Source organism: Falco rusticolus, chromosome 7, assembly GCF_015220075.1.
Source record: "Falco rusticolus isolate bFalRus1 chromosome 7, bFalRus1.pri, whole genome shotgun sequence".
In the NCBI taxonomy this organism is placed as follows: domain Eukaryota; kingdom Metazoa; phylum Chordata; class Aves; order Falconiformes; family Falconidae; genus Falco; species Falco rusticolus.
In genome coordinates, this window is record NC_051193.1 from 70,428,932 (window position 1) to 70,456,486 (window position 27,555).

The window sequence follows — 27,555 nt, forward strand, 5'->3', positions numbered from 1 at the left end:
CCCTGGCGGCGGGCCGCGCTTCCGGCGGCGGCGGGCTGACAGGCGGGCGGCGGCGGGGGCACGGCGGGCTGGCCTTGGCGCGGCCGAGGTGAGGCGGGGAAGGGGCTCTGCGGCGGGGCCGGGGCCGAGCGGGACGGCCGGGCCGTGGGGGGCCCTGCGCAGCTGGTGCTGCGTCTCCCGTCCGGGGCGGCGGTTGTTTGTGAGGGAAGCGGGCGCGGCCGGGCCCTCGCTGGGCGCCCCGGGGGGCTGCGGGAGACCCCCGCCCCGGTTGGGCGGCGGGGAGGAGCGGGGCTCGCAGCCGGGGGGGTTTAGTCACAGTTTTGGCGCCGAGGCCCGGCCCTGGCTGCAGGTGGGCTCCGGCCGGGGGCTGCCGCCCCTCAGGGTGCCCCGGGGCTGGGAATGGCCCCCGGTGCCGTGTGCTGGGGAAACCCGGGGGTGTTTCCTCGGACAGGGGAAAGAGCCAGGCTTGGAGTCTTGTTATCCCAGCGGTGGAGTTGGCTCTGGGTTGTCACAGGGGTGAAGGGAATGGGAGAGGTGAGGAGGAGGGTGAGGAGGAGGAGGGCCACCGCCGTGGGTGGATCCTGCCGGGTGCTGACAGCAGCCTCTGTACCGTGTGCTCAGCTCCCAAGAGGAGGCAGTGCGCCCTGTCCGTGCTCCCAGGCCCAGCACGCAGCCCCCTGCGAGGAGGTTCCTTGCAGCTGGGATGGATGTGCAGCGGCGGCCTTCCGCAAAGGGGTTGAGATGCCTGGGGAAGGAAGGCTGCTCGCTTAAAAAGCTGTGACAATAATGAAGGACCCAAGAGTTTCCCTGAGGAATAGCATGTCCAGCCTGAGTTAGTTGGTCGTGAGCCAGACAAAGCCGCCTGGCTTTTGACCTTTCTGCTGTTTCAGGGTAGCACAGGGGTGGTGATGCTCTTGGTGCACAGGAAGACTTGGGCTGGACTCTCAGTGAGTCTCAGTCCTGCAGCTCATTCACGCCACTGGGTTCGTAAAAGGTTGGCTGCTGAGGAGCTGCTTGGTTTTCAGAGGGTTTTTTGCAACGTGCTTGATATTAAGACTCTGGCGAAGTGCAGGGACTTGGTGGATATATACAGAAAAACGGTCATTTGTACAAATGAAACAAAACTGGGAGGAGGTGCGGATGGCAGCGGCGTCGGTAAGATAACACAGGGCTTCCTTTAGGTCTGAGCATTGCTTGTTAATTAGAAAGGGAAGGAGGCCACTTGGCTTTTGTAATTCTTTATTGCATATAAGAGCGTGTATTATATTGTCCAGGGCATGGTAATACATGCATGGACATATCTTGATGTGTAGATTTACTTCTGAATTAATAGTATATCTGGAAGAAAAGCAGAAGGCAACTGCTGAGCAGGTGCGGCTTAGAAATAAGCGACGGAAAGTAGTGAAACTGTAATTGTAGAAAAAAACCAGTCTGTGTGAACAGCACCTACTGAGACTTCATAGATAGAAGTGAACTGTCTTCCCTGGGTAAATTCTGGTGGTATCTTGTATAAGGAATCTTCAACTCAGAATCTGTGTGAGAATTGTGTTTTAAAGGGCTGTGGTTTCTTTCCTTCAGCAGAACGTGCTGTTCTCCAGCACATCTCTCTGTTACTAAGAAAGTTAATTTTTATTAGACAGCAGGCATTCAGGTCAACCAGCATAGGTGCAGAAAACATACTGAAATGCTTGGGAAAATGGAAACAGTTGGGCCTTTAGAGCCTGGCAGTAAGTCAATGCTTCTGATGTCGAGTGTGACTCTTTAAATGCTTGACTAGGCTTTTTACTTTTTTAATCTAGGTATGTCATTTTTCTGACCTTATGATTGGCTATACAGGGTGTACCGCTTGCATCTTGTCATGACGTTTATCTAAAACAAGTGGGGTTCTTAAATTGTGTTAAATCTGGTGACATGCTGGTTTTTTGACAACTGTTTCACCCCGTGGATACAGGTGGACATTCTGTTCAGTAGCAGTCCTGCTTACAGGTTTGTTTTTGAGTACACAGGGAGAAATCTCATGCAGCTGCACTGTCGGGAAGCAAAATATATACCCTGGTACTAAGATCTGCAAGTGGTTTCTTACATCCTAATTCCAGGTGTCTCCTTCTCCGTGCCTGCTAGTTCCCAGGCATTTAGAGGTTTGTATTTCTGAACTGTTCTAGGGTTACCTGATGTGAGACCCTGCACATTTGTCTTTTGCACTGTGGAGAAAGGGCTGGGAAAAAGTCTGCAAAAGACCTTCTGTGGCTCTCTGGGAGCTACAGTCTGGTTCACAAGAAGGACCTGAAATCTAAGAGGTCTTCTGCTCTGGATCCTCCTTCCATTAACATTTCTGCTGTGGCTGTGAAAGCATGTAGAGCTATCTGGGGAGTCTGGTCTGCCTTTCCAAGGGGTAGGGCAGGTTTTAGCAAGAGCGCTATCCACTGGGCTCTTTCTCTAGCATGGAACTGTAAGGATCTGTAAGGATCCCACTAACAACTTCCTTCTTCCACATGGCGTGCCACGCTAGGATTAATTTTAAACCTAATGGGAAATCCCCCCAGTGCTGTCTAATAACCAGCTCTTCTGCCTCCGATCAAGCGCTGCAAGTTGACTGTGAAGCCAAGTCGTGATCTGTGTAGGGGATGCTTAGTGTCTTGCTGGCCCTGCAGCACTACCATCGCTCGGCTGTGGGAGGGTTTGGATTTAGTCCCTAAGCTCTCCAGGACCTTGCTTTGGGGATGCTGTTGCTACTGGGCATCCCCAAGAATCTCACGTGAAAGGCACCTCGGTGGATGGTAGCAGTTGAATGTAGATCCTCTCTCCCCACCAGGGCCGGGAAGTCCCTGGGAGCTGGGGGTACTGAGGGGCTGCCCTGGGGGGACGTAGATGCTTCCTTAGCATGGAGTGCTGGGTTGTGGGGCTGCTGAGCTGCAGTGGGGCATGCTTTAAGTGTACTGAGTCATAGAAGAGTTGGTGCTTGGTGTTACCATAGAAATCGGATCAGCTGCTAGGGGTGGGGAGTCCTTGTCCCTTGGCTCTGCTGCTGCATGCTTCCAGCATAAGCTCACGGTGCAAGGGAACCTGGTTTCTTGCTTCTCATCCCTTTGAGATTGGAGGTGGTCAGACAGCTCTCGCAGTCCTCACCGGAGGGCAGGGTCTCTGCTTGGCTGCAGTGGTGAGACCCTATATGTTTGCCATGCTGTCTTGGTGATCCGCTGCCCATGTCTGTCTTGCTCTTTCATATTTCGGGAAACTTATTTCATTTGCTTAGCAATAGCTCGCAGCCCCTGGGGAGCCCCAGAGAGGTGCAAACTGGTTGTAAACTGGTGAGTAGTAGATAAGGGAGGGCAGGAAGTAACAAGCATGGAGTGATCCAGAGGGAGGGGAAAACTGAAGATCCAGTTTCCTGTATCTCAAAATGCATCACCAAGCTTGGTCACGAGTGTTGCCCTGAGCTTGGACGTGATGCTGTCCAGTACTCAGTCTCTCACAGGTTTTGTCCTCTGTGCTCGTATCCGAGTAACTGTTTCATCGGCTTCTCTGGATAAATATATACAATCTAGGCTCTAGGGATGGAAGATGCAAAACGGCATTGCTCCCCTCCGTTCTGTTAAAGGAAATAGCTTTACTATGAATATGATCGTATGACACAAAGGTGTTGTGCCTCCTCAGATCGTCTTTGAACTCTGCTCTCCTCGTAATGTGAAACAAGCACAAGCCTGTCTGAGAAACAGCGTTACAGAGTCTTGCTGATGCAAGGTGTCATTTTGTTTTGCTACAGTTCCTCTTGGCTTGCTGCCTGTTGGCTGCTGAATTACTGTCCGTGTGGTCTGTGTGAGCGATCCAGATCTACATACTCGTCTTTTCCAGTGTTTCCTTGCTTACTTTCAGGACGCTGACTTTAGAGGATAACAGCTATTTCCTAGGGGTTGTCCCTAAGAATTGGTACCCTTAGGAGGTGCTGTGTGCTGTGTTAGCTCAGTCCTGGGTTTGACACATCTTCTGCTCCAGGTGAGAGGGAGAAGTATTTGCAAGCAGCAGCAAGCACACTGAGCTGTCTGTATCCTGGACCCTCTTAATTCCATGCTCTCCTCACTATTATGGCATGCTTGGTGAAAAATACTCATTCTAGCAATATGGCTTTAAATTAAAGAGGTGATTACTTGCTGCTTGCTGTCGTGTAGGAGAAGGGAATTGCTGGGTGATGCTGAAAGGAGATGAGGTTGTATGTGCATTGTTCCTCCCTGTTTTACTAGCTCAGCCTATGAAATCCTGTTTTAAGAAGCTGTTCATTTCTGCGTTCAGATCCCAGCACAGTGAAGCACCCACTTCAGCGCTGTTGAGAGCTCTGGCCCTGCCTTATGGAGGGGGGGTGTGGGGTGGGGGGAGAAGGGGGAGGGTGATTCCTGGGAAAGCTTCCAGCACTGGGCCAACTGTGGAAACAGCTGGGCTTTGTGCCAGCCCTTCGGAGGGAGGGGGAGCTCAGAGCTGGTACAGTGAGTGTATCAGGCAGGGGCTGGCATAGCCTGTCGCCTTCCTCAGCGTCTTGCTGCTGCTCCTGTTTTGGGAGAGAAACTGCTCTGTACAGAGCTGTGGTCAAGCAGAGACTCACTGAGAGGGTTGGTACAGGCTCCTGATGGCCTTTTGATAGCACTTGGCACGAAAGAATCTGGCATATGTTGGTGCTTCTGGCTTGGAGGAGGAGTTGGCTGTGTTAAGGGGCGGGGGGAGGAAGTATCTCTGGATAAGTATAGATAAGGTAGGATTCGGGGAAAATCGGTGAGAAGAGAAAGAGCCTCTATGGGGAGGTAAACTTGGGATCTCTGTCTCACCTAGCAATCTCTGCTGTCCTCTTTCTAGACGCTGCAAAATAAACTGCAGTATTTGGGGACCATGGCTACAGATCCACTCTCGGAGCTTCAGGATGACCTGAACTTGGATGATACCAACCAGTCCCTCAGCCAGCTCAAACTGGCCTCCATAGATGATAAGAGCTGGCCAGCAGATGAAGCCCCTGCTTTTCCTAAATCAGGTAAGTATCCTGCTTGTTTGGGGTCTGGGTTTTGGCCAAAAAGGAATTGTTTGACCTGCAGCTTTGTGGTCATATCTACATATACAGAGAGCCCTAGCTCCATTTGAAAGCTCCCTAGACACATTAATCTTGCACCACACCCAAGCGAATTAGCCCTGTGTTTGAACAGCACTAAAAAGCTCAGAGCCAGCTGATGTAAATATGCTCTTCTCAGTCCTGTAGCTGGCTGCACTTCGGTGCTGATGGTACAGACACGCTCGGAGTCCTTGAGTGTCCTCCATTATGGTCTGTTGCAGGATAGTTTGGCCTTTCTGAGTGGAAGGGTCCGGAACTTCCATGTGGGAGGTGGGGTTGGAGATCTGAGTTGTTGCTCTGAAATCCTATGCTATGGACTGCTGCCCAAAGAGGTCATGGAAATTAGCTAAAGGGCATATAGGGCGGGCAGCCGTCATGAGACGATGTTAAGATTCTCCTGCTCTAGCAAGCCATGGTGATGCCCTTGGCACTTGGGTTTTGTCTTTGTGAATGTCTGAACAGACATTTTCAAGAGGGTGTACGGTCTGAGGGACACATACAGACCTCATGGGATTGATGGGTCTCTTCTGAAGTCATTGCTGCTCTTGCCCACTCAGAACTTCTGAGGTGAACAGATGCTTACATCAGTCCCGCCCATGCTGAAGAGCCATTTTTTCTTATCCCTCTCTCTCTGTTGTACCCCTCACCAGGGTGCTCAGATCCCTTCTTCTGAGTGCTTGTTCTTTGTGTTTTGCGCAGAGGACTCCAAAGGCTCCCCTGAGCCCGTCACTCACCTGCAGTGGGACGATCCCTACTATGATATCGCCAGGCACCACATTGTGGAAGTAGCAGGTAGTGGTCTTTCTGTTTTCTTCTTTAATGTCTTTGCAGCTGGACTGAGGAAGGGTCTTTCTAATGGGGTTGTGGGGGCATCTGCTATACACCAGGCCCAAGTGGCAATGGCAGCTGGCATCGTAAAGAGAAGGAGCACCAGACTTCTTGAATGTTTGCGATATGTGTAATTTTCCGTTGATCTCAGTTAAACTTGCATTCCTTCTGGGCTCTTACTGTCTTGGTTATGTTATTAGTGGGACTTGGTTGCTTTTGCTGAATTTTTTTAGGTGGGGCTCTTGACTATATCCTGAGCACAAGATGTGGGTTTTGCATGATAATGCCATGGAATTACATAGTTTTGCAGTAGAGCTGCAAGGTCCTCAGCTGACTGAATAATCCACGGTGGGTCCGGCAGCAATCTCGTATGGGAAAGACCAGAGCTTGCCCTCCTGTCCAGAAACAGCATTTACAGAAATCTGAAATAGGGGGAATAGGCCCATGTCCCACTGCAAGGAAAGACCTGATCATTCAGGGTTACCAGCATTTGGATTTTCTCTGTGTGGTTGTCTTACCCAAATTATTTTAATTACACTAACCCCTAGTGATTTACTGCTGGGACCTCCTTAAGAAAGAGCTTTGGGGGTGTTTTTTAAGTTGCTGTGGTAAGCCTGAGGGAAGGGTGATTCCAGTGTACCCTGCTTTCCTTGTTTAAAAAAAGAGCGCCTCTTCAACCTGTTTTGACTTGATACACACTTCCTCCTTGATAATCTCTATAGCCACCTCCTACTGCCATTTCTCTGTACCTTGGTCCCTGCCCCACATACGAATTTGCAGTGAAGCAGAGGCACAAGCTGGAATGCTCCTGATTCGGGGTTGTTCTGCAGTAGGGTTTGACCACGGAGGGAAGAATCTCAGGCACTTTCCTTGGTAAGCGTTGTCCTGACATCATTCTTTTCTGGGGTGTCTTCTAGAATGAGCTTGCTTTCTCCTGACCTCTCATCTTAGGTCTTTTTGGGAGCGAAATGATAATGGCAAACTCGAAGCTTTGTTGTCCTTTGCCTCCTGTGTGTCTCTGGCTGCTCAGGTTGACAGGCCAGGTGTTTTTAGCATTTGGGTCATTATGCCTCGTAGATCGCCACAAGTGCTTTCATTTGCAAATGTGTTACTAACCTTCTTTTCCATGGGGCTGGAATTTCAGGACTGGCGTTTGTAGAGGTCTACACCCTGGTCTCTGCTACTCTGAAACTGGGAAGGGACAGATGTGTGGACTCCACTGTTTCAGAGATAATAGCTAGAATATTTGGAATGTGAATGGCAGAGGTAACTGTGTTTCTGGACTCTGGGAGCTGGCGAGTTAAGTGATCCTGTTGTTCACTTCAGACAAGGTTCTTAGAAGAGAGCTTAGATCAGAGACGTTGATAAGGCTGGAATGTCAGCCCAAACCGGGGACAGAATTTGTGCCCTGCCTCAAGCACCAGTCTTCCTGCGGGATTTCTGTTCCGAGGTAACATGACCCTTCTTTTCAGAGCTCCCTGTATGGAGTATCACTCCAGTGGAGGTGTGGCTCGGTGGGTGGAATGCAGCCATTTGACACGTTGACTGGGATAACAAATGAAGAATTCTCTAACTTCCTGAAAGGATTTCGGGTGGTGTGATGGCTGACTGGGAGGCTGCCTGCATTCTGAAAGAGATCTCTGCCCTGTCGGGGTTTAAATTTGTGTTTCTACTGAGCTCTCTGTCCCTATCGTGTCTCTATGGTGCAGAAGTAGCACGAGAAGCTTCTGTCGTTGGCTGCTTCTGACCAGTTTTCCCCACTAACTGGTTTAACTGAAGGCACGTGATGGTCCCAGACACAGAACTGCTGTGATGCCTTTCTTGGCATTGGAAGACCTAGTAGCACAGCTTGGATAGTGGATTTGCTGCTACGTAGTTGTGAGACTCGCTGGTTTCTCATCTCCTGGAAGCAGGATTTATGAAATTGATCCAAGGGGCCTGAGTTGGTGGTCAGGGTTCTGGAGTGAAGCTGCTTGTTCAGTTTTCTTGGTCAATTATTAATAACACTAATTGTTTGGAGAATCAGGCAAGGTAATGTTCTCTGGGTTGTTGTTGGGAGGCAAACAATCTGGGAAAATCCGGGAAAATCTTATTAGAAGTAGCTTAGAGAATCAAAATCTCATTGGAGGATTAATATGAAACTGTTTGGATCTGGCTCTACTGACAAGTTGTGCTTGTCAGCACCTTCAGGTGCAATGAACGCTTGCCATGGTGAGCCTGAAACTAAATAGCTCCATGCTGCTTCTCTTGTAAATATTACCAAATGGCAGCAGATCGAGGGTGGTTTTATCCATTTTGCTGATTTATGAGCTTTCTGTTCCCTGTCCTTCCCTGTTCTGCACTTCAGAGCAGAAAGCATATGGCTAACTCTGTTCCTGCCTTCCCTGAAATATATTCTGAGGCGATGATGCTATTTTGAGACAGGAGCAGAAGGCTGGTTCTCATCCTCGGGCTGAACTCCACGATCCCAGGGTTATCCTGTGTGGTCAGAAAAGTAATTGCTTCTTACAAGATGGGTGTACGGTGTTAATAACTTACTAAAAGCCCAATTTTGATGACAAAAAGTTAGTGCACTCATTTTCTAACTGACCTCAATTTTCATTTAGTTCAAGGCATGCTGGATTTGAATATCCTGGCTGTCTGGCCTAAAGATGGAAAAAAATGTTGAAAACCATTCTGCAGAATTTGGTAGATAAATAAGGAGTTTGCATTTGTTTTTCACTTAAAAATAGTGCAGCAGTCTCACGGAAACTTTCCTTTGTGCCTTATGGTCCTGTCTCTTCTGGGGACTGGGGTCTCCCTGGAAGAAACTGTCTGTGGGGAAGGAGCAGGCATGTCATTGCTGATGGCAGCAAAAGGCATCCAGGCCACAGTTCTGAGAGAGTACTATGGCATTGTTAAGAATCACAGTATTTTAGTTTTGGGAAGCCTCTTGGTTTGGGATTCAATGCTTTTCTGAAGGAAAGAGTGATACACTGCCTGTCCTTTCAGACCTGCCTTCAAGTGTGTGTTTCTGGAGTGTTTTACGCAGGCTCTGGAGAGGTCTCTGCGTGCTTGTGCTTTGTGCTCATCTTGGCTCCGAGTTCCTTTTTTTTTTTTTTTTTTTTTTTGTGAGCATTGTAGCAGAGAAATTAAACTTCACACGTGGCTAGAAGCTGGAGCAGAGGCAGCTCGATTTCACTGCACAAACCACTTCTGCAAAGTGTGGGGGTTTTTCCTTCCTCACATCACATAGCATTCGGAGGAGGCATAGGCTTCTGGTTGAAGGCTGTTGAGGAGCTATCCCAGATTTCTGTTACGTTTAAGCGTTTCTGTATCCTCCTACTAATTCTTATATGGCAAAGGTGCTGCTTCCATCTCCTTGGGGGCTGAGGCAGTCTAGTATGTGACATAATCTTGGCCTTGACTTTCAACAGAGGTTGAATTGCAAGAATATGGCAGATTAGTTAATAACAGTCTACAGGAGGGTTCCAGAGATGGCAGCTCCTACTGGGAACCTGGGGCTGTGTGGGAAGAGCAGGGCTCTTGCCAACTCTCTGCCAGTGTTCCTTCCCCATTCTTCTGCCCAGTCCGAAATAGTGGTCTTACCTTTATGATCCATATGCAAACTTATGGCTGTGAGGTGCATCAGCATTCCCATTTAACACAATAACTGACTTTCTTCCTTTTGGGATAAGAAAACTGGGGCTTAACGTGTGGTAGATGTATGAATTTTCCCCTGCTGTTGAGGCTAGAAGTTGGCATAGCAGGTGTCAGGAGAGTGGCCATCACTATTTACTTCAGCTCTGTAGTCTCTGCTCAGTGACTTCAAAGCTTTGCTGAAGCTCAGAGTGTGTTTCTGCTAGTTTTTGTGGGAAATCTGCTGCCTCACACCATAAATTGGCAGTCTCAGGGCTGCCCTTGCAGAGAAGGCGTGATGCTAGTGTGTGTAGGACCTGTGACTGAAGTGGGAAAGCAAGGTGGAGAGCTGGGGGCGTACCTTCTTGCATGTTACTAGAATGAAGCTGCAGTTTCAATAGTGAATTTTTTTCGTGGTGAATCTGGTACCAAACCTACCTGAAAAGCATTGTGGCTGGCCGTTGGCTGCAGGTGCCAAAGCTGGAACTAGTGCTGATGATTTGCTGTTGCCCTGTTGGTGATTAACATGGGAGGGGGGTGTGCAGGGGGAAATCAGTCTTGGGGCACCAGTAGCTGTTGCATCTCTAAGCAGGCAAAGGCAGAAGTTGCAGGCTGAACTTGTGTTGAGAGTATATTAATGCAGTGTGGGTTTTGTCTTTGGTGGCGAATGGGCTCAGCAAGGTCCTTTGCTAACAAGGGTCCTTTTCCCTTCCAGTACGGTCCATTATTATTGGCTCCATTAATACAGAGTGCCTGTATTTCTGCTGCTTTTGGATGTAGTTTCTGGCTTTGACATTCTTTTTTTTTCTTTTTCTTTTTTTTTTTTTTTAACGGTATTTGTATGATACAGAATGATGAACGGCTTCTGTAGAATTGGGCCCAACCAAAGCAAGCCCAGCCTGTGCACCATGTTTTGACATGCAATATCAAGGGAATGGAGAGTTTCCAAAGGATTCTACATTTCTAAGGGAGATCAAGGGAATGGGTTTCTTTCCAGAGCCCTGCTCTGTGCAGGCTCCTGTCTTGATACGTCCATGTGGGTCTTGTATGTAGCTGTAAGAGTGATGGAAAGGGGCTTAGCTTGGCAATAAATGCCTTCATAGACCCCTCTGAGCACAGAGAGACCTTTTTTCAAATTGGTAGTTGATTTTTTTAAATTTTATTTAGAATCTACTTAACTTTTTTTTTTTTCTTTCAAAGCTATGGGTGTGTTGAAGATCTAAATTGCCCCTGTCTTCAGCTTATTAGTGAAATTTAGCTTCTTGCTAAACAGTCTTTTGGATATATTATTTATACAGCATGATGCCATTCTCTATATGCTTCTGAACTTGTTCAGAGGACCTTGACATTCAGAATTGTGTTTAACCCTTTTAAAAGTGAAGTGTAACAATAAGCGCCAGAAATTTGACTGTGATTATACAGAATTAGTTGCAAATCAAAGAAAGATTTGGAAATCCTGGGTTGCTGTTACTGCCTCTGATTGTTAGATAAGGTTGCTTTAGACAGGAGCATGGGGGAAAGCTGAAATGGAAGGAGCTTGACCGCTGCAAGAGAGCGACTAAACGCATCCCAGTGGCAATCTGGCTAGGCTCTGAGATTTTATACTCAAGATTACTTTCTGGGAAGGGCTGCGAAGCTTGGCTTGCTATAACTTTGTTTCTGTTCCTCCAGACCAGGGTGCACTTGATGGGGCCCAACCAGGTAGGTAGATTTTTTTTTTTTTGTGGCACTAACATGGTACTGTAGATCATGGTATTCTTTTAGCATGACCGTGGCCTGTAGCTGGACTGTCTCAGGGGAGCCCAAACTTTGCTCAGCCTTAGGCTGCACTGGCAAATCTTCAGGAGTCCAAAGGCTACACAAAATTGTCATCTGAGGGCTGCACCTCTGCCTCAGGCACAGCAGAATCATCTGAGCCAAATCTGTCATGTGGGCTTTACTTTGGGCACTTTGGGGCTCTTTGGTCTCAATGTAAATCCCGTTCCTCGTCTGTCATGGTGGTGGCCTGCTTGGACCAATTCAGTTGGAACTCAGATTTACATCCTTGTCACATGTGTTTTGGAAATTTATCCTAGGATTGCTTCCTGTTCCTTCATATGATCCAGTGCTGCACTCACATGCTAAGCAGCTGGCACTTAAACTGGGATCTCCAGCTGAAAGCAACTGTTATCTATTTCTTCTCCATTTGGCTGCAGAGATGTTGTGTTTTGGTGACTTGTTCCTCGTTCTAGCCTGAAGCTGTGCTAGACTGCTCAGTGCTTGCTGAGCATTTGTTAATACTCTCTGGACTTCAGTTCCAAGCCTTAAGAATTTGGCTGCCAGTGCTTTCACGCTTCTCGAGGTACATGAAAACTTCTTTCGGTGTGAAATTCTTTCTGCTGTTTCTGAATAGCAGGTCAAGAGCTTCACACATTCTGTGGAAATGCTGATCCTCACTGCCTCATGACGTGGGCTCTTCTCCCTGATTTGCCATGCTCTCAGGCATCCTCCCGTTTTATGTTCTTTAATCTGACCCTGTAGTATTTTTTGTGTCAGTTAGAGCTGTAGTCACTTGGTAAGGCTTTATGCTTCTGGCAGCGTTTGGATATTGGGAATATCTAGTTGGAAGATGTCATGTATTAAAATACTTCTACTTTAAGCTCCTTACCTTCTTTTCCTGGGGGACTAAATCCATTTTGGAGTTCAAGAGGCAGCTTAAATCTATGATACTTAAACACTACTCAGCTGTATCATAAGCTTGGCTGGAACGTGAAATTACATTAGAGAAATTTTTTTTACTGACCGTGGCCCTGATAACATCCTAAGATTTATGAAACTTGTGTAGTAATGTCACAAAATTATGTAGTGGTGGCCTCTGCTTGACCTTGAATTCTGTTAACTTTGTTGTTTACCTGTAATGTTATCTTTTGGTGGCAAGTTTTATCCATCTGCCTTCTCTCAGTGTCAAAGTACCAGGATATTCTCATTTGAGTCTTTCATGGAGGTGGGCCCTCAGCCAAGGGTACCTGATGAAGGTAGGAATAAACAGGGTCCCTGGACTGCAGTTATGCTGCCAGTGAGGTGTGACAGCCTCCAATCATGGCATAAAGGCTAACAGATATTATTTCAGAAGAAATACCTAGAAATACATACCACGATTTGCAAGTCAGGCATATATTTTCTGTGTTGGCTGTATTAATAGAGTCCTGTCTAAGGACAGTACCGCTACATCGATATGAATTTCTGCTCTGATACGTTTGTATTGCTGTAGGTTTTGATCTGAAACGTTAGCCTCGGTATTCAAACTTCAGCCCTTTTAGGAGTATGGTCCTGCACTGATGGTTTGGAACCACAGCAGTGACATTCCTTGCCCCTTGTCTCAGAAGTGCACTGGAAACGCTGCTCTTTGTTTGAGAGGAAAAAGAGTTTGGGCCTTAAAAGCACCATAAAAATGTTCAGGAGAATTAGCATGTCCATCTGTGCTACAAGTCAATATCTCATTAGATGAGCAGCTGTCTTGACTGGAAAGGCTTTGCATATTGGCTGCTCTTTGTTGTTAAAATATATATATATATATATGTCTGATTTACATCCTATAGGGAGGTAATTTAATTCCAGCATAGATTGAAAATATTTATGTATGAACTTACAAAAATATGTACATTGTTGGGGTGCTCTGTGAGTACAGATGATATATAATTGCCTCTTTGTTGGTTTGTTGTTAAGTATCAAGCCTTCCTCATCTGGGAGAGCAGGAGACAGCCTGAGAAGCTGATTACTTCATGGTCTATAGTTGTATTCCATGGAAACTCGAGCTATTTGCACTTGCAAACACAGGGTGAAAACCTAGATACCTAAGATTAATATTGTGAGCAGGAAAGCAAACAGTACAAGGGATGGGGCGTCTGGGAAAGCTCAGACCCGGTAAGAATCTGGTTGGAGGCAGAGAGGCCACCTGCAGGCAGTTTCTTCCTGCAGCCAAGAATGCGTGCAATGGGCTTTAGTTCTTCTTTATAAATTGGAACAACTGATTGTTCAGCTTTGATGCTGAATTTTGAATTTCAAAGTGTCTGGAGGAACCAGGCTGGTCTGATGTATGTCAGGTGGAACCAAGATTGGCAGTTGGTTGTACTGAAGGTGTCTGTGCTGACAGGCTGAGCTCAGTGTGATGAAACTGGAGTGGAACCCAGCACTCACTAATGAGCATGCTGGTTCCTGTGTAGGTCTCATGCATAAATTCATTCTGATTTGAAAGGCAAAACAGGCCACTCCTTTTTTTTTTTTTTTTTTTTTTTTTTTTAGTCATCCAGAGGACTATAGATTATCTTTCTGTACTTGGCCCTGGAAATTATCCAGGGGAAACATGCCATCTCCCCTTCGGCAGAATCATGGATTGTCCATTTTTTTCTTTACCGGCGATCCCAGACCTTTTCACCAAAGCTATATAAGGAACGAGATTCTAGACTTTGCATAGGCCCTGTCGTAGTCTTTCACGTCATTCCTGAGGAAGGTGTTTAAGCTGTGTTGTTCCTGACTTGTGACTTGTCAGATCTGGAAATCAGCACCTAGGAGCCTGAGCTGAGTGTGTAGCCACCCACAACATCGCATGAACGTGGTGCTGTGCTGCAGTTTTTCACAAGCAAGGCCTGCTTTGATCAAGCCTGCAGTCTGCTTTTGGCCCTCAGACCATCCACTCTGGCGTGAAATGCAGCTCTCCGTTAACTGAAGATAGCACCTATTCTGACTTCAGCACAGAGCCATGATCTGCAAAGATCTGCAATCTTTCTGACTGTTCTCTTTCATCACTACAGAACTCAACAGGTTCTCAGATGCTGCCATCTTCTTGCTGCTCTGTGCAGGCAAGACCCTTTTTCTTCCAGATGGAGCCATAAGAGTGGCTCAGGACCATTGGGAGGAGTCACGATATGGCATATTCCTTGCCCAGGACTTTGTAGCCTGCACCTTTGTTTTATAGACAGCTTATGTGCATTAGACCCAGCCCTAAAGCTTGTAGCAAGCTACCAAGAAACTCTGGGCTAGGCAGAGAGTGGGCTACCGTGGGATATGCAATGTGATGTTGGTCTTGTGGCCTGGCTGTGACTGTATCTGGTTGTTCCAGATGAGCCTTGCATCACTCTCTCCTAGTCCTGCATTCTGGGTCATGCGTCCTCCCTAACTGCCCCCTACCTCCGCATGTGTATGTCAATGTGATGGCCTTTGCCCACCCGTTTCCTGGTCTGTACCTAGTGCTGCCTCAGTGTCCCTAGCTTTTGTAGAGGTTCTGGCTTGTGTGCATCAGTAAATTCTGTCTCTTGTGTTGTCTGCTGGGTGACTTGAAAATGGGACTTGCGAGGGCAAAATAGAAGTGAACTAATAGCAAGAGAATCTGTTCTTCTGGCTGGGATGGGGCTAAAAGAGGATTAGTGGGATCCTTATGTCGTGGCTGGTGTACGTGATTTCTCTGGCTACCATTTGCAGCACCAAGTGGTCATCTGTTGCTAGCAGGCAGTGTTGCCAGAAACCTCAGGTTTGCTCTTCTGGAGTTCAGTTTTGAGATCTCGGTTGCTGCATGGCAAGTGTAACCAAGCGGTAGTTGAGGGCCAGAGCCCGTGCAAAGGTGAGAAAACGGCTGCATGCTCTGAATATTGTAAATCAGTGGGGGAAAAATAATATATTTCAGGAGGAATGATGTACGGCAGGGCTGTCCTGCATAAGTAGCGATCCTTGCTGCTTCTCTGTGCTGTGGTCTGTGTGAGATGGTTGTGCCGTAGGGGAAGGAGGAGGGTGGTGTTCAGTATAACCTCAGTAGCCCCTTCCACTGCTCCGTGCTCCTGCTTGACAAGAAAACATGGCACTCGGGGCAGGGTGAGTAGCAAGAAAGGAAAACTTTAACCCTTCACACTAAAGGAACCATTTCATCTCCACTGGTGCAAGTCATCCTTATGGAAATGGATTGAGCGTTGTGTCTTTCCCTCAAACTCCATATGTCCAAAAGGTTTGTGACCTTGTTCTTACTTACCTAAGTCTCTCGATTCCCCTAGCATGTCTACTAAGCTTGTCCATGCCTATCTGCTTGGGTTTTGTTCATGGGGCTGAGATCCCTGCTGGCAGAAGTCCACTGACATATGAAGACTTGCTTTGGGGAAAACTTGGCTCGTTGTGTGTGAAGCCTCCAGTGGTGGTTGGGAGTGTCCTCCCCGAGCTGAGGGTGCTTGATGGGTCATTTGGCTGCAGTGGGCTGGGGACCGTTCTCTGCTGGGTTTTTACCTAGAATGCTTTGTTGTGCCGTGCATTGCAGCTGCTTCCAGCTCAGTTGGAAAAATATCTCTGTGGATGGAAGGTCTGGGAAGCAGTGAACAGCTTGTTCTGCAATCCCCCTGGGGAATCCGTCTGTAGAAGAGGCTTATGATGATGATTGCTTCTCATCTCTGGAGGATGGCTGGGACTGCCCTGTTTCTAGGAATTTCTTGGTTTCCAGGGTATGAAAAGGCTTTGTTCTGCGTGCAGGACTAAGCTTCAGGTGAAGCAAGGAACAAATGCACCAGACCACAAGCAGCCTGGACTGCGTGTAGGATGGAAGGAGTGGTTATTTTGCCTGTAAGGGACACTTTTTTCCCTTTGCCTTCCTGGGCACTGGTGCATCAGGAGCAGCGCCCAGAGGCAGTGTTGCAGGATTAATGCTCTGAGCACTCTGCTCTGTACTTGAGGCCTCCATCTCTGTGCTCTGAAGCATCCTGGCTTCCAATCCTTCCTCTTCTTTCAGGGCTGGAGCATGGACTCCGTTTTCCACTCGCATTGTTGACTTGCCAGGCCCTTGGTGTTCAGGTTTCTGCTTCCATACTGGGCCCATGGTAACTGCTGGGAATCAGGTTTAGCTTTGCTGGCAGCTGTGGCAATCCAGACTTCTGCCTGGAAATGGCGGTTTCCCATTTTCTGTTACCCCTTGCTGCCAAGACCACCACGTAGCCCTTAGTCTTTCTGTAATCTCTGGCATTTCATCTGCAGGTGATGACAAATATGGAAGGAAAGTCATTTTGTTCAGTGCCTGCCGGATGCCCCCAAGTCATCAACTTGATCACGTGAAACTGCTGGGGTGAGTAGTGTCTTAGGAGGCTGCTGTTAACTTCCTAAGCCTGACATAATTCCCAGGTGCTGGTTTCCTGGGGCCAGATCTATCTGCAGTGGCTTCTTTAGCTGGACCTTTTCCCCCAGAGTGCTTACTTCCATTGCTGGGGATGCAAATCCTCTTCAATGGCACACGAAAATGAGTCCCAAAGGGAGGAAGAGCCTCTCCGTGGCAGGGCATGAAGTGAGTTCAGCAGCTGTCTCTTCTCAGGTACCTGAAATTCACATTGGACCAATACGTGGAGAGTGATTACACACTGGTGTACCTGCACCATGGCCTGACCAGTGAGAACAAGCCATCCCTGAGCTGGCTGCGGGATGCCTACAGGGAATTTGATCGCAAGTGAGTAAGGCTGCATCAAGCAAGGATATAACATGCTGTTCTGTAGTGTATCATAAAAAGATCTTCCCCAGGTCCCCCATGTAGCTTGTTGATCATAATGTACTATCACTTATTTCTGCTGTTAAAGCGGTGGGTTGCTTTTTAGTGCAGGCTGAATTATGGAATGAACAGCACCTTCTGTAGTTACATCCTTTAGGCCAACGGGCAAACAGCAAAACCAGGTCCTAGTGCACGTGTGTCAGCCCCATCGTGTAATTGTTACTTCCTGGTGAGGCTGCTCACTGCTTCTTGGTGAATCTGGGAATACAGCAGAGTGTGCCCTTAGGCTGCTGAGTGGCCTGACACAGCTACAAAGCACGGTAGAGCAGAGACCGTGGGTGCTGGGGAGCGGTGAGGCTCCGTGCAAAAGGAATGGAGCACCCAAGGTGCCTTAATCTTGCAGAAAGATTGTTTCCTCTGCTTGAAGTGCAGTTCGTCCTTACTTAGCTTCTCTTGGCAGGTACAAGAAGAACATCAAAGCCTTGTATATTGTGCACCCAACCATGTTCATCAAGACTCTGCTGATTCTCTTCAAGCCTCTGATCAGGTAGGAAACGCTATAGGGAACCTCACCTGCATCCTCACATTGCAGGGGAGTAACGGGGCATTCTCAGTGGGGCACAAGATGAGCCCAGGCTTCCAAGCCTACCCTGGAGTCTCTCACCCTGTGCTATCTCCTCCTGTTCCTGAGCTCAGAAACAGTCACAAGAAGTACTGCTTTGGGAACCTACGGAGTTTGCAGCTTTGTGCTGCTCCCTTTCTGTCCAGCCAAGAAGTGATGCAGGCTCTGCTAATAATGAAAAAGGAAGTGAGAGCATCAGTCCAAATTACATTTAATTCACTGTGGTGATGCTGAAATCCTAACTCTGCAGAACAACTGAAACCAAAACTTTCTTCAGCCTACTGCTGAACTTAGGAAGGAGAAATGCAGCGGTTTAGGATGTGCTAGGGCTTCTAATGTGACTTGGAAAGTCTTGGCGTCTCCTGGTGAAATGCATGGAGCTGGAGAGCTATGTGGGCGACCTCTCTGCTGCTCAGCCATACCTGCCCCCTTGCCCCATTGGTGTCTCTTGCTGACCCCTGCTCTTCTTGCCTGTAGGAAGGTCTGTTCTGATACCGGATTCCTCACATACCTGCTTTTCTCTTGTTTTTCAGCTTTAAGTTTGGACGAAAGATTTTTTATGTGAACTTCCTTAGTGAGCTGGAGGAGTATGTGAAGCTGGAACAGTTGGGAATCCCAAGCCAAGTGCTGAAGTGAGAGTGCTGCCTGTCTCCCGTTTGCTTAGGGCTCTGGGAGAGGGAACTTTTCTGGGGGAATGACAAGGGGAGGAAGAGGTTGTTCCACTCAGGCAGTGGTTTTGGAGGGAATGGTGACAAATTGCCTTAAAGAGTATTGTTTCTCTCTATGCTCCTTCCTGTATGTCCTTGGTCCCAGTGCCCAGTTCTGCCCTTGAATTAATAATCCTCCGCCAGTGCAGCACCAATCCCACCCTCTCCCACTCATGCCTCAGGGGCTTTCTGCAAGGTGCTGACCTTAACACTGACCTGGAGCTCATGGTGCACATCTCCTGAGTCTGGGCACCTGCTTTGCTCCCTCTGCACAGTTCAGCTTGTTTTTTGGGGGGCTTCCCAAAGTTGCCACAATCTCTGTCCTGCCAGATTGATTCCCTGTCCCTCACACACACACATGCAACTGTCTGATTACAAGCAGTGCTGTCCTGTCCTGCTGCCCATGCTGGCTGTCATCCTCGGCTACTCCAGCTTCTGATTCCAGTTAGGTATTCCTTTCTCCCTGCTTTTTTTTTCTGGCAACGAGACGCTTGTTCTTGTTGCCCCTGTGCTCCAGAGCTGCCTGTCCTATTTTTGCATAGCTGGAATCAACCATGCTAGGCTGGAGCTATTACCAGTGGATGTGCAGTGGGTCACGTGCAGTTCATGCTTTTTCTGGGAGGCGGAGTGGCTTTTTACTGGTCTGTGTTTTGCCACAGATACGATGAATATCTGAGATCCCTGCAGAAACCTTCACAAGTGCCCCAGAAGCCAACACCCCCACGCCCACCGCTGCCAAACCAGCAGTTTGGAGTCTCGCTCCAGCAGTGAGTATCTATGGATTGTGTGGCTTTTGCCCTGACTGTGTTGATACAAGGTCACTGTATGTATAACTGAACAGCAGCAAAAGTGGCTGTAAAATTTCTTGCAGTTCAGACTTCCTACGAAGCTTTAATCGTTCTTCTGAGGAACTCTGCACTCATGTCCAGTTCCTGACTGACTCTGTTTAGTCCTACCCTCTTGATTCCCTGGCTAGATTGTATCTAAATTAGGATGAGATCGTTTCTGCAGTCAAGGGTCACTAAAGGAGGAGCAAAATAAGGGCCGTGGGGACAGCTTTATGCCACTAGAAGCTTCCTTTAAGCAGAGGAAGTCTGTAGGAGGCTGATGGAGGGGTCTTCAGGGCTGTGCTATTTTGATTGAGCAGTGCTGCAGATCTGTTTCTTAGTTTTCTTTCATATCATAAATTCTATTTTAAAAGCACTTCTATTCACCCTTGTACTGATTCCCACCCCCCATTCCTGCATGGTGACACAGGCAAACACAGATGCTGGCAAGGGCTAGCGATACTGGCTAAGTGTGGAAGGTATTTTTAGCTTTGGGTGTGATTTTGCCTCCCCGGGGAATGAGGAGGAGCCAGTACTGTGTGGCCAGACAGATGCTCTGAAGCAATCTGGAAACACATTCCCCAGCTCCAACACAACATTTCCAAATGTAAACCCCATGGTGCTGCATGGCTGAGCTCGTTAGTAGCCTGAGAGGGGTGGTATAAGCAATCGAACATGAGGGTGGCAGCTTACGTGCGCCTCGGCATCACTAGGTCGTTCCTGACAGGCATTGGGTTGACGTATCTTCCGTTACAGGGGTGGGGTGGGTAAACTTATTCCATATATATTTCTCTCACGTCAGCTTCTTTCTGCCCTTGTTCCTGTGGGGAAGGAAAAAGGAAGCTTAAGCCTTTTCACCTGATTCTTAACTAGCAGCTTTGAGTTCTGGGAACCCCTTTGCCTGGGCATCTACAAGCCATGATTTTTACAGAAGACAAAGAAATATTCCTGTGGTGTAGTAATGAGTTCATACTTGCTCCAGGGAATGATGTGGCATGACGGGTGAGGAGGAGAGAAGGCTGGAATGATGGCTGAACCAGGGACGGGGATAGCAAGACCCTATGTAGTAGAGCTTGTGTGGACAACTTTGAGACTCAGGAGCTGCGTGCAGGGCAGGGAGGACCAGCCACTTCTAACCTTTTGTCTCTTCCCGCAGTCTCAGGGAGAAGAGCCCTGATCAGTCGCCTGTTCCTCTGGTGGTCAGAGACACCATCGCTCATTTGCAGGAGCATGGTAAGCGTTCAGGGGAAGCTGCAGTCCCTCTTGATTTCATGTCGGTGGCCTCTCCTCCACCCAAGTTCCCATCCGGAGTGTAGTAAGATAAAGAACAGCAGTCTAGAATAAGGTGTAAAAGCCTGCACTGGGTGAGTTCGCCTCCCAGAGAAACTGTGCGGGGCTTAGGAGACCTCTTTCTTCCAGTCATCCATACTCCCACTTGTATAAGAGCAGCAAAATGGTCCTTGTGCCCTTTGCCTGGCAGTGGAAGCAGAAAGCATTGCTGTTCCCTAAAAAAGGGACTTGCTGACGTCTGTCTGGATGCCCCACAGCACGGATTTGGGGTTGGTAAGACCAGCATTTTTAGAGACTCTCACATGGCTGATCTTCTCCATCTGCTCTCACTTCACAGCTCTTGCTACAGAGGGGATTTTCCGGAGGTCAGCAAATACACAGGTTGTCAGGGAGGTTCAGCAAAAATACAACATGGGTAAGTGCCCACACTCAGCAGAGCTGCTCTCCTTACCGAACTACTGCTGTCCAGCTGGGACTGTGGTGGAGCTAGTCTGTGGTGGCTCCTGTCTGCTGACAGGCCTCTGGGTGAGGCCCAATCAGGGTATGACCTCAGTTGCAAGGGAGAAGCACCTGATAATTCTGCTGTGCGGAAAGCATATTCCTTCCCACTCACGTTACCCTTGCTGCCCTTTTCCTTCCTGAAAATTTCGGTGTTTCTCAGGGTGAGATATACCATCTTAGTCTGGTTATACTGGGGGGACTGAAGGTGACCAGGAAGAACCTTGGTCATCTGTTTCATTTGATGACTTCTAAAGATGTAGTGCTGGATTCAGCAGTGCTTTGCATATGCTTTTGAGACACATTTTTCCACTCTGCTAGATGCGGTGCTTTAGTGCCATCTCTGTGTTCTTCCTTAAAACACTGCTTCCCTAGTTCAGGGCTCTCACCACCATGTCCCGTTCTTTGTCTGGAGGAGGTCCTGCTTTGGCCAGCGAGCGCTGAGTCTCCGCTCTACTTTCTCAGGTGTGCCTGTAGATTTCCAGCAGTATGAAGATGTCCACCTCCCTGCTGTGATTCTCAAGACCTTCTTGAGGGAGCTACCTGAGCCCCTCCTCACTTTTGGCCTCTACAGCCATGTTGTCAGCTTCCAGAGTGAGTTGTAACAAGAATGCACTGGCCAAGGGCAAAGATATCTTGGGGGTGGGGGTGGGTGGGGGTGGCATGCATGGGATACCCTGTGCCTGCAAACAGGGCTTTCATCAGGTTGGGTGCTGAGGATTCCTCATGGACCTGCTTGTCCTGTCTCCCTTGATTTTTAGGTGTAGAGGAGGTGAATCGTGTGGATGTTGTTCGCAAAACACTCCAGACTCTGCCGGAAGAAAACTATGAAGTGCTCCGTTTACTGACAGCCTTTCTGGTGCAGGTGAGCTGCTGCAAAGGCAGGCAGGTGTTTGCTAGGTCAGGTGCCAGTGTCAGCTTTTTGCCTGTCTGCTCCCTCTTTTTTTCCGTTGAGAAGAAATGAGTCTCAGGCTATGAAACCACCTTTCTTTACCTTATGTTCTGGTTATACAGAGATCAAGAACGATTGTGATGAACCAGCCTAAGCAGCTGCTTCTCACGGTGCTGAGAGGTGCAGGCAGGCGTTAAGCCTGTGTGGTCTCTACCAGGGATGCTGAACGCTCCCCAGGGCGGAGGCACAACAGCAAAATGTCTGAGTAGATCAGACTAGAGCAGAGGGGTCCCAGACCTGTCCTACAGAACTTTCTGCTGCCAGGAAAGCCACTACAAGGCTATTCTAGCAAGAAGGAAAATTGTTTTGAGCGGTGATGTGGGCTGTAGAGATATTGGCTGACAGTGCTTTTGGTCCTATTGCGACGATACCGGCCTGGTGCTTAACCCATAGCAGCAAATGGCAAGATAGCGCTCCCCCGCTCCTGCAGGAGGATGCTGCGTGTCGTGTGTGTTTCCCCAGCTGTCTTCTGGCACTGAGCCTTCGGCTCCTCTCCTCCCATTTGCCCGTGGGAGCCTGTCAGCTCTGGTTTTGTGGGGGGCGAAGGGCAGCCACTGTGCTGTTCTGTGGGATTCACAGTGGTCTCTTTCTTTGCCACATAGGTCTCTGCTCACAGTGACAGAAACAAGATGACAAACACCAACCTGGCAGTTGTGTTTGGCCCGAATCTGCTGTGGGCCAAAGACGTAGCCATCACCCTAAAAGCCATCAACCCCATCAATACCTTTACCAAGTTCCTGCTGGACCACCAGAAGGAGCTCTTTGAGGACGTGGAGGCCTGAATGCAGGCCAGCCCACACCAGCACACTGTACCCACCTTCCCACCTTCTTTCCCACCTTGTCTTGGAGCTGTGACCAAGCTGTCTCCAGCGCAAAGGAACCATTGATACTCTGGGTGATGAGCAGAGCGAGGGCTGTGGAGATGGTGGAGAAAGGATGTAAGTAAGCTAGCAGGAGACCTGCTGCTCCAGACGGGGAGGGGAGCCGGTCTCCCAGCTGCTGCGAGGGGAGTCCTAACCCACGTACCAGCCTGTGCAGCTCCTCCGGGGCTCATCACCAGTCTGCTGCCCTATCAGATGACCTGCCTTCCTTTCTTCCTTCCCTCATATGCGGTTTTTCTGCCCTCCTGCTCTCTTCCTCTTTTTTGTTTAAGCTCCCAACCGCCCCAGCTCGCTCCCTTGCCTCAGCTGGGTTGTCTGAGCTAGGGCAGGCTTGCTGGGTTTTGTGGCAGAGATGTTCCTGCTGCCAGTGCCATCTCTCAGCACTGAGCGCACACCCTGCCTTTCCTCAGAGGCACCTAGAGCAGGGAAGGGAGCCTGGCAGCCCTTGTGCCAGGTAGCAGCGTGTCCTGCGCTTGCGAACACCACTCCAGACCCCCTGCTTTTGGCAGGCAAGTGACGGACAGGCTCGGGGCACACGGCCTGTATTACCTGTCAGCCTCCGATGCAAGGAAGCTGAATTTAGCCCAACCTCCTCTGGGGTCGCCCACTCCAGATACTACTCAGTGTTTGCCGGGGCGTAGTAGGTGAGGCGCCTCCCACAGTTACCCCGCTCAGGCGTTTGTCCCTCCAGCAGCATTTTCAGCCTGGCTGGAAAGGTTCCTGCCAGACCTGGCTGTGCGGGAAGGGGGCTGGCGGGGGGCCCTTTGACAGCTGGGGAGCCTGAATGGCGGGGGGCAAGTGCCCAGGTGGCACTGAACTGCTGAACGCTATGAGCATCGCTGCCTTGCCCTGTGGCAGCAGCACTCCTCCGTCGGGCATGTGTGTCTGTGCCAATGGGCACGGGCCACCTTGCCTGGTCGTCTTTTTGAGCAGAACTTTCCCTGGCACAGTGTAACCGAGAGCTTGGCCTTGAGGGGCGGTCTGGGGACTGCGGCTAACCCTCACCCTGGAGTGCACCAGGCCTGGATTAGGAATTTCTGCCCAGGTGCTGAGCATTCGTGCCAAAGCTGTGAGGGAACAGCTATTCCATGCTAAGGGCCTTCGCCCCATCTCCGCCTCAGTTCACGCCTGCCGTGCCACCGTGGAAGCCTGCTCAGAGGCACCCTGTGTGCCCTGGGCACAGCTGGAGAGGTCAGGTTGTCCTCGGGGCGGGCTCAGAGTGGGGTGGGCCTGGCACCTGCCCAAAGAGCTGCGATACTGTTAGGGCACCCCTGTTGGTTTGGAGTTGCAGCATTCCCGTTCCCTGAGCTGAGATCCCTCTCTTGAGCCTGGGCCGGTAGGGTGTTAGCAGGGAGCTTCTAGCCTTACTTCACTGCTGTGTGTTCCGTCTTTGTGACTTGTACCCCGCATGCCTGGGCCAGTCCCCCAGCTGCTGCAACTGGCGACGGGGACAAATCTTTTGGACCAAGCAGAACAGATTTTTAAAAAGCTACTGAATGTTAAATAGAATTTGCTTTTTTATAATATTTTAGCCTGCCTTTAAACACTGACCAAAGGTCGGTGCCCCAGTTGTAAACAAAATAAGTGACATCTGCTGCAGGAATTATGGAAATGGTTCTTCTCTGCTAAGCCTTGGAATGGGGTGGGCGTGAACATGGGCAGCTCTGCGGGCAGCGCAGGTCCAGCCAGCTGGCTCAGAGGAGGCACACCAACACGTGGGTGGGAACAGTCAGCGAGAAACTGAGCATTGCTAAGGCTGGAGCAAGAGATGTTTTAGGAGAGGGCTGGGTCTGGTCCTTCCTGGCTACCGGGGGACTTTGCCCTACAAAGGCTGTAGGGCTGCTTAGTCCCGCTCTGCCAGGAACAGGAGGAGTCTTACCTGTCCGGCCAGGATGTGACTTGTTGCAGCCTGAACAACTGGCAGCGGTAACCACATCAATGTTTTGGAGGTAGAGAGATGCTCAGCTCCTGATTCACCTGTGCTCCCTGCTCGGGTAGGTTAGAAGGGACGATGTGCTATGGAGGAGTAATCTGGGATGGACCGTGTGGAGAGAGGTGTACCTGCCCCAGTGTTTGTTTCAAGAGGCAAGGCTTTCCGGACAGCCTGGGAGGAGCGTGGAGGCTGAGGGAGCCCAGCGCAGCCCCTTTCCCTGCAGCCACCCGGCTCTGTGAGGGCTTCAGTACGGGGGAGACGGTGTGCTGACTGTGTCTTGCAGCTGACCCTGGCTTCGCTTATATTCCCCCCCTGAGGAAAGGCAAAGCCAGCTCGCTTCTCCTGGGACAAACAAGCCCAAGGTCGGCAGCTCGGAACGGGAAGTGCCTGTGTGCCGGGGCACGAGGCCTTGGCCCTGTGTGCAGCCCTGGCTCCCCAGGGAGGGTGGCACGTTCCAGCCCTGCAGAGCAGCAAGGACCATTCCCTGCCCAGGAGAGATGGGAGCAGGGCTGGTGTAGCTTGGCCCCTCTCTGGAGGGACAGCAGGGATTGCTGCAAGTGCCCGTCCTCTTCTGGCTATAGTTTGTTTGGTGGGTGCTCTTTTTTTTGTTGTTGTTGTTTTTGTTTGGTTTTTGTAGTGAATTCTTGAAATAATGTTTCCTTTTTTAGCAAAAATGGAGACTGGTGCATCCCCTGCAGGCAGGGATAAAAGCCTGCTCCAGTTCAGTGCCTGCAGGGAGCAGATTTGGAGGGTGTTCAGGAACCTGCTACTGCTCATGGTGGGAAAGTGCTCGCAAATCCTGGAAGGGACCCAGTGTAAATATCCCCTTTCCTCTGTGGCTCCTCATGCTGGAGCTGCCGGGGGCCCTGGAGCAGGCACAGTAACAGGGTTGCTTTTGCTTCTGCAGTCTGCTCTCCAGAATGCCTTGTATTAAACTCTCCCTCCTGTGACTTGAGCAAGCGGCCTGGGCCTGCCTGCAGCCTGCGCTGGCTAGGTGGCCACTGGTGCCTGCGGCTGCCGAGCCCGAGGGCTACATTCCCTCCTGGCCTGGTCAGCCCGTCACGCAGGGCGCTGGCCGGGCTGGGTTTCTCCAGCTGCGGGCAGTGTCAGGTAACGTGCTGGTCGTTGGTTTTCTCCTTGCTGTAGAGCTGCCCAAGGGTCTCTTCCCTGGCTCATCCTCCGGGTTAGCTGTTAGCTGTCTCTCCCTAGGGGGGTACTTGTTCCACTTCAACGCTCCGCCTCTTAGCACCTAGCCCATTCCCTCTGCTGAGCCTCCGGCCATCTTCGCGGCCTCTGATCGCTCCCCAGCCCGAGCTGTGTGCAGACACTGGAGCTCTCTGGTGCGCAGGGGCGGCAGGGGCTGGCTGGCTGCCTTGTGGCAGTGTTCGCTGATTCCAGAGAGAGCTGAGGGGGCCAGGTTCGTCCCCGTTTCCTCTCATGCACAGGGGCTCCTGTACAAAATTTTTGGCTTTGCTTTTGTTGCTGGTGTTCCCTGCCTTCTTTTATGTTGATGTTCATCAGGTGCAGGCCTGAGGTTTTCACGGTTCACACTGTTTATTTTCTTCTAATCTGCACCAATCTTATATTTCATGGTTTGCACTTTTGTATTTCAATAAAAATCAAGATGTAATCCCAGATCCAGGTGTGTCTGTCCAGTGGCACAGCTGTGGCACGTCTACAAGGAACAGAAGAAAGGCCGGCCACTGCCAACCACAGCTGTGCACCGGGGGAGGAAGGGCAGTGTGAAATGCCTCCTCTGTGAGTAACTCTGGGAAGAAATACTAGTTTGCAGGAGCCTCAGGCTGGAAACAGAACTCAAAAATGAAGTATTGCGAGTTCGGCTCTTTCCTGAACGGGGTTGGGATTCCGTGGGACCGCCTCCCTGCCAGGATGAGCCATCTGCCCAGGATTGCCCTTTCCCCGAGGCTGGCCCGGGCAGCTGCGCAGGTTGTGGCGTCTCCAGGGGCCAAGGGAGCCACCTGCAGGCTCTGCGGTCGGGCTTAGCTGGCTCCGTGGCTCCGCTTCTCCTGCGGCCGGGTGACTGTGCAGCAGAGGCCTGCACGCTCCCAGCTCAGCTTTGGCGGACCAGTAGCTCCTCCTCTGTGCACAACAGTCTCCTGGTTAGGACCACCGTACTCCACCCCTTCATCCGCACACAGGTAACCACCCGTTCCCAAGGACGCTGCACTTTGCTGGTTGCATCAGTAAAGTTTTTGGCTGGTAGAAAGGCTCCCATACCCAAAGTGATTACTGCCATTAATAGCACAAGTGTAGCTATGGTGAAGCCAGCAGTGGGTGCGAGGACAGGAGCAGAACGGAGGGTGCTGGAGCTAAAAGCATCACCGTGGGTCAGCAGCCCTGGCATCTGGATGGTGTTAATGCTCATTTTGCACTTCTAGAACTGCATGCTGCTGCTCGGTTCATAGTGCTAAGCTGCCGAATGAAGGGCTTCCCAGCACTGCCGGTTCTCCTCCCGCGTGCTGATGTTACTCGGCGTGACTCGTGACAAGGTGTCAGCCGCGTACCAGGAGGCAGAGCTGTTTGTGGCGGCTGGTCACAGGTAGCATGATCCTTACGGTCTGTATTAGTTTATTTACCTGCTGGATGTAGCTTAGTGGATGGTAAGTTTGAGAGTTGAGGGGTTTACAACTAATTATTTCTGTGGGGCTTCTTCACACAGATGGTGCTTTTGGCCATAGTCTATGATTTTTCCACCCCTTGCACTGTGGTGGCCTCCCGTCCCAGGGCAGCATCGTTAATAGCTGGCTGTAACATCCCCAGCCTGCGAGTGCAGCAGCTGGTCCCAGCTGTGGGACTGGTCACA

The 27,555-nt window shown here is 49.9% G+C and overlaps 1 protein-coding gene across 4 annotated transcripts; it reads left to right on the forward strand.

The window, feature by feature from the left end:
* Positions 1-45: 45 nt before the first annotated feature.
* Positions 46-26,361, forward strand: ARHGAP1 (Rho GTPase activating protein 1). 4 transcript variants are annotated; one of them, XM_037395784.1, is made up of 14 exons: positions 46-88; positions 4,843-5,014; positions 5,789-5,881; positions 11,207-11,236; positions 16,520-16,607; positions 16,851-16,982; positions 17,482-17,568; positions 18,177-18,275; positions 19,010-19,117; positions 20,334-20,410; positions 20,805-20,882; positions 21,431-21,559; positions 21,727-21,830; positions 22,520-26,361. In XM_037395784.1, the coding sequence occupies exons 2-14, from the start codon at positions 4,876-4,878 to the stop codon at positions 22,697-22,699; spliced, it is 1,344 nt and encodes a 447-aa protein (XP_037251681.1). In that variant the 5' UTR covers positions 46-88; positions 4,843-4,875; the 3' UTR covers positions 22,700-26,361. The 4 variants fall into 4 exon arrangements, with proteins under 4 accessions (XP_037251681.1, XP_037251684.1, XP_037251682.1 ...); XM_037395785.1 differs by lacking the exon at positions 46-88 and adding an exon at positions 1,357-2,138; XM_037395786.1 differs by lacking the exon at positions 46-88 and adding an exon at positions 4,470-4,601.
* Positions 26,362-27,555: the final 1,194 nt, after the last annotated feature.

What these genes read in the sequence shown, in the direction of transcription:
- ARHGAP1 (XM_037395784.1), top strand. Translation starts at nt 4,876, where the DNA reads ATGGCTACAGATCCACTCTCGGAGCTTCAGGATGACCTGAACTTGGAT. An exon ending in GATCACGTGAAACTGCTGGG is followed by an intron (nt 16,608 to 16,850) that starts GTGAGTAGTGTC and finishes GTCTCTTCTCAG; the next exon opens with GTACCTGAAATTCACATTGG. An exon ending in CCATGTTGTCAGCTTCCAGA is followed by an intron (nt 21,560 to 21,726) that starts GTGAGTTGTAAC and finishes CTTGATTTTTAG; the next exon opens with GTGTAGAGGAGGTGAATCGT.